Below are 6160 nucleotides of genomic sequence, written 5' to 3' on the forward strand. Positions count from 1 at the left end.
CAAGGCGAGCACTTTACCACTTGAGCCACAGCGCCACTTCTGGCTTTTTCTGCTTATGTGGTGCTGAGGAATCGAACCCAGGGTCTCATGCATGCAAGGCAAGCGCTCTACCACTGAGCCACCTTCCTAGCCCTGTTAGTCTCTTGTAAAACTTACATACAACCAGTTGTATGTAACCAGTTCGCATGCATCCCAGGGAAATGGAAGTCAGGTTCACCCACAAATCTGTACATGAATATTATTTATTCATCATAGTCAAACTGGAATAACTCAGCTGTTCTTCAATGAATGAATGGTTAAACAACCTGTGATGGAGATATATCTATATCTATACCTATATAGATAAATATATCTATCTATATAGATATATCTATAGATGGCCATCTATAGATGGCCAGGAGATATATCTATATCTATATAGATACTACTTATCTATATAGATATAGATATATCTCCTGGCCATGGAATACCACTCATCAATAAAACAGAAGCAATGATTGATACAGCAAACTTCCATAAATCTCCAGATAATTATGATGAAGGGGATGTCTAAAGGTTACAAGCTATATAATTCCATTGGTTGTGGAATTCCAGAAATACTACAATTATAAAGATGGAGAGTGGATTTGTGGTTGCCAGGGGCTGGAGGTATGGGAGGGGATTGTCTATAAAAGGCCACCAGGAACCTGTGGAGATGGAATCTTCTGTATTTTGGCCGTCTCTGTGTCAGTATCTTGGCTGTGATACTGTGTTGTGAATTATGCTATTGGAGCAAACTGGATAAAGGGTAAATGGGGGTCTCTTGGCATTATTTCTTATAATTCCATGTGAATCCACAATTACTTTCCCAAATAAGGAACTAAAAAAACCCCAATAGTAAGCAGATCTTAAGTGGGTTTTTAAAAAGTGTGAGGGGAGGTGGGGCAGCGGGTGGACGTTGAAGGTGAATGGCAGTCTCAGCGGTTCTGGTCGCCCTCACAGCGGAGACTTCCCAGTACATCTGGGTCTATTCTGAGCATCAGCAGCCAGGAGGCTGGGCTGCTTGCTCTGTACCAGTCGGCACCCTCTCCTTCCTCCTTTTTTTTTTTTAACCAGGGATAGCAATGCAAAGTGGCAGAGTGAGTGGCCTTGCAGTTCCATACAACACTAAATCCTGTTTTCTTCTGGCCAGAATATTTCACCTAGAACAAGAATAACCCAAGAATGGTAGCAGATGGTCTGCTCAAACTCAGCGTCCTGTTTGGCCTGGTTTACTGGGCAGCGCCTGGGATCCCGGTGAAAGGGGGCTGGGCTCAGGAGGCAGGCCCCTGGCGGGTCAGATTTCCCACCCTGGCGCTGTGGGATCTATCCTGGGAGGCTCTCCGAGGTGCTGCAGGCCTGTCCCTGCCAGGTCCCCTTTGCAAAACAGATGCGGGAAGGGAGATTCACGGAAGCTAAGTCACTGGTGGCACAGCCAGGCTGGCAGGGAGCCCAAATCTGTTCTACTCTTTCCCTAGCGGAAGGACAGGGCTATGGCAGGCTTGGTCAGCTGCCTGCCAGCTGTGTGGCCTGGGGCGAATTCCTTGCCCTCTCTGGCAAAGATGACAATCAGTACCAGATCCCTCCAATCCACCCACTCCAGGTCCTCAATGCTACTTAGCCCCCACCCCTCACCCCCAGCTGCCTCGTGAAGTGGCAGGGGGTCGGAGGCCAGCCTGGGCACCCCCCTCCCCGCCCCCAGCTCTGAGCATCTTTGGCTACCATGAGGATCACTTTCCTCTCTGATCACAATCCCTCAGCCCAGGACTCCAGCGTCGCCTCTCTCTGCCCGGCCCACTGGCTCTCCCCTGGAGGAGGAAGCGCCATGCAGGTGCCCTGGTGCATCCACGAGCCTGAGTTTGGAGGTCTTCGCTATTCACGGGACCATTGCTCCATTAAGGTGAATGCGGGAATCACCTGAGCAATGTAAGCACAGCAGCTAGCATAGGCACGCAGGCGCAAGCGGGTCTGCCTCCGCTCTGCAGTTCTCAGGTTCAGAGGGTAAGAGCAGATTTCACACAAGCTGCTCTCTCATCCCCAAACATGTCATTTCATCCCACGGCAGCATTTTAAAGGGACAGTTAAAAAAATATGTTTCTTATTGTAAAAATAGTGTACAGAGGGGTTACAGTTACATGAGTAAGGTAATGAGTACATTTCCTATTGAGCATTGTTACCTCCTCCTTTGTTTTCCCCTTACCATCCCTTCCCTCCCCACCTCCCCAACTCCTCCCTCCCTCCCCTCCACGAGTCGTAATATACTATGTGATTTTTTGTTTCTTTGGTATGCTCCTCCCCCAGGATATAACCCCTGTTTTCACTGTATTGGATTCCGGTGCCCTGCATCTTGTATATACACTTTTCTAATTTGGGGAGGGGAAGGGAAAAAACAAAATGCTTAAATAGGGATACAGGTTGACCCATTGTAACAATGAGATGTACAAGATACTATGTTGAAAATGAACTTTAAAGGGCCATTTTTATGCCCAGCACCAGCAGCTCTCACCTGTAGGATTAGCTACTCAGAGAAACTGAGATCTGAGGATCACAGTTCAAAGCCAGCTCAAGCAAAAAAAAAAAAAAAGCCAATAAGACTTTATCACCTATTAATCAGCAAAAAAAACCAGAAATGGAGGTTGGCTCAAATAGTAGAGCATCAACTTTTAATGAAAAAGAAAACTAGGAAAGCATCCTGGCCCTTAGTTCAAGCCCCATTACCAGCACCAAAATAAAACAAACAACAAAAACAAACAACAAAGGTATTTAAAAATCTCTCTGGGATGTAGCTCAGTGGCAAAGCATTTGCCTAGCAAGTACAAAGTCCTGGACTCGATTCCCCTTACCAAAAAAAAAGAAAAAGAAAAAGTTAAAACAAACAACACCCCCCTCCCCCCTCCCGCCTCCCCCTCCCCAACAAACAAACGAACCTCCCTAAACTGGAACTCTGGCAGGAAGAGGAATGCACTAAGCTTACTGCTTAGTGAGCACAGCAAGCTGCAGAAAGGTTGGGGCAGTTCAGCTCAGCAAGAGTCTGTGCTGTGGGGGGGTGAAGGCTCCTGGGTCAGACCTGGGAGCCTGTTTTCCTCTGAGCTCTCCATCCTTTTGGAGAGAGCCAACATTTTGTTGCAACAGCAACTGTCCTCCTGCCTGTGACCGCTGTGGGGCAAGTACAGTGGAAAGAGCTCAGGGGAGCTTCATGGACCAGAAGCAAAGATGGGCTTGGAGGGCTTTTGCTGTCCTTCCAGCATTCCTACTGTGGGTAGAAGAAATGGGTGAGGCGGTAATTGCTTCCCACGGAGCTCCAACCCAGGCCTGCTCAGAGGGCATTATTATCCATCACTTGAGCCAACAGCCAGAGAGTGGGTTAAACACCAACAGAGAAACAGAAACTCACTCTTGGTGGCACAGAGTGGCAGTCCTGAAGCCAGAAGCAGAAATCCCAGGATGTGGTAGAGACATTCCATGCTGAGTCCTCACGGGCCAGGGCAATCAGGGCTCCACTTGTAACTCTTAGGAATCCATCCACCCTGAGCAACAGTGTTCTGGGCTCTGCTGTGCCCCACTCTTTATTTTAATGAAATACAGGGCCTCCGGACAGATCATGTGATGGTATTAAGCAGCATTGCCTGATCTGTTCTCTTGAATTCAACCTCTTGCAACTCATGTGCTTGTGACTCATAGGCCCTTGGCATCTATTATTCCATTTTCAGAGGCACGCTATTTTGACTTTGTAATCCCACATCTACTAGTTTTGAGGGAGCTGCTTTTCCTATGACTCTCTTTTAATACTCTTCACTAATTCTAATTTCAGTTCTCCAACTTCACTGGGATGAATACAATGAATCCTTCACCAGTACCATCTCCAGCTCGTGCATCTTTTAAAGAATTAAGATAACAAGCTCACTGTGCTGGTCCATGCTGTACATCACTTTTCCCCAAGAGGAGATAGCTGTGGAGGTGTCCTTCCAGCCATTGGTAATCATGTTATACATTTGTGGATAAACACATACCTGTGTGCTGGGTGCTGGGGGCTCACACCTCTAAATCCTAGCTACTTGGGAGGCTGAGATCTGAGGATAGCAGTTTAAAACCAACCAGGGCAGCATCATTGATTTCTCCCTTTCTCTCTCTCTCTCTCACAGTCGGATTGATTCCAAAGAACTAAAAATCAGGTAATTTGTTTCTTGGTAATCAGCAGTAGATAATGTGTAGTACTTAGGGATAGGGATATTTGGAAGAAAGTACACTTATACTTCAAAGCTGTTTTATTTATTTTTATTGAGTTAACTTGTATCAATATGAGGGGTTTCACTGTGATATTTCCATATATATACACATAGTGCATTTGGAACAAAATCACTCCTCCACTCTATCCCCATTAGTCTCTCTCTCTCTCTCTCCAGTACCTGTACTGGGTCTTGAACTCAGGGCTTGAGTGCTGTCCCTTAGGATTATTTTTTGCTCAAGGCTGGCACTCTACCACTTGAGCCATAGCTCCATTTCCCTTTGCCCTTTTCAAATAGTGTTGGTGGGCTTCCTAATGTTGCATACATATACACACGCTCATATGCACTATGCCCCCATCGCCTCCTCAACTGTCCCTTTTGCATTCATGTCTCATTACCCATTTTAGGGATATACTTCCTAAATGGGCAAGAATAGTTGTTTTATTTTCGCAAAATAAAAATAAATCACACTGTGAAAATCGTTTGAAATGAGAAGGCAATTGTGTTGGTATAGACACAATTGCTTTATTTTAAAGATGACATTGAGGAAGGCAAGTAATGTCAAGTTTTGAGAGAGGTCTCTAATGATCTCTAATGATCTTCGTTGCTGTCACCCTTCCGATGGCTGCAGTTCTGGCTTGAGGAGCAAGCGAGTACCTGCGATTTGGTGTCTGTAACAGCCATGTAGGAAGGACATGTGGAGTGATAGGCAATTACCACACTCCACAGTGGAGCCACAGTGGGCTAAAGCCAAACTAACTTTTTCCCTCTTTTGTACTGGGGTTTGAACTTGCGTGCCTCATGCTATCTCAGCTTGTTATTCAGCTGGTATTCTACCACTTGAGCCACACCCAGCCCTGCTTTTTGCTGATTATTTTGGAAATGGTATGTCAAGGACTTTTCTGCCCAGGCTGCCTTCAAATGCAATCTTCCAGATCTTAGCCTTCAGAGTAGCTAGGATTATAGGCATGAGCCACAGACCCCCAGCTTGCAAATTTTTAAATCTAGAAATTACTCAGTTCATATTGATGATTCTGTGAGATCATAAAAGTGAGTTAAGGTCCTTACCTTAGGGCCTCCCCAACTCTTGTAAACAGATACTGTTTACAATATTTGTTCTCTACTGCTATTACAACAACTTATTAGAAGTTTGGAGGCATAAAACTGTCCTGAAAGTCAGAAGTCTGAAATGGAGCCAAGCATTGGTGCTTCATACCTATAATCCAAGCTAGTCAGGAGGCTGAGATCTGGAGGACTGGAGCTTGAAGCCAGCCTGGGCAGAAAAATCTGAGTGACTCTTATCCCCAATTGACTAGAAAACAACCACAAGTGAAAGTGTGGCAAAAGGGGTATATCACTAACATTGAGTGGAAAAAAACTAAGCAGGAGTGTGAGGCCCTGAGTTCAAGCCTCACAATTGGTGCACGAAGTCTAAAATGAGTGGCGCTGAACTAAAACCACAGCTTCAGTGAAGAGGGTACCCTTCACTTTCCAGTGTTTAGGAGCTCCCCTCAATCCCTGACTTTCTTTCCTCCTCTTATCTGCAAAGCAGCAGTGGCGAGGGGCCTGTCTCATGTCTTATTCTTCTCACTTCAGTTCTCTGGTCTCCCTGGCTGATTTGCAGGATTCTGGTGACCATAATCTAGAACCATCTCATCTTAAAGGTCAGTTGATTACCCATTCTCTCTCTCTCTTTTTTTGCCAATTCTGGGATTTGAACTCAGGGCCTGGGCACTGTCCCTGAGTTTTTGTGCTCAAGGCTAGTTCCACAGTTCTACTTTGGGCTTTCTAAGAGTCTTATGGACTTTCCTTCCCAGGTTGGCTTTGAACTGTGACCCTAAGATCTCAGCTTCCTGAGTAGCTAGGATTACAGATATGAGCCATAGCCACCCAGCTAATTACCCACTTTTAATACA

General features: G+C 45.8%; 1 protein-coding gene across 2 annotated transcripts in view; it reads right to left on the reverse strand.

The window, feature by feature from the left end:
* Gpnmb (glycoprotein (transmembrane) nmb) overlaps window positions 1-3567 on the reverse strand; it is a 22650-nt gene extending 19083 nt beyond the window's left edge. For both annotated transcript variants that reach the window (XM_013024399.1, XM_013024400.1), the window contains exon 1: window positions 3413-3567. In XM_013024399.1, coding sequence (XP_012879853.1) covers window positions 3413-3482 — 70 coding nt within the window. In that variant the 5' untranslated portion in view covers window positions 3483-3567. The remainder of the gene's footprint in view (window positions 1-3412) is intronic.
* Window positions 3568-6160: the final 2593 nt, after the last annotated feature.

Source organism: Dipodomys ordii, unplaced genomic scaffold (genome assembly GCF_000151885.1).
Source record: "Dipodomys ordii isolate 6190 unplaced genomic scaffold, Dord_2.0 Scaffold76, whole genome shotgun sequence".
Taxonomy (NCBI): Eukaryota; Metazoa; Chordata; class Mammalia; order Rodentia; family Heteromyidae; genus Dipodomys; species Dipodomys ordii.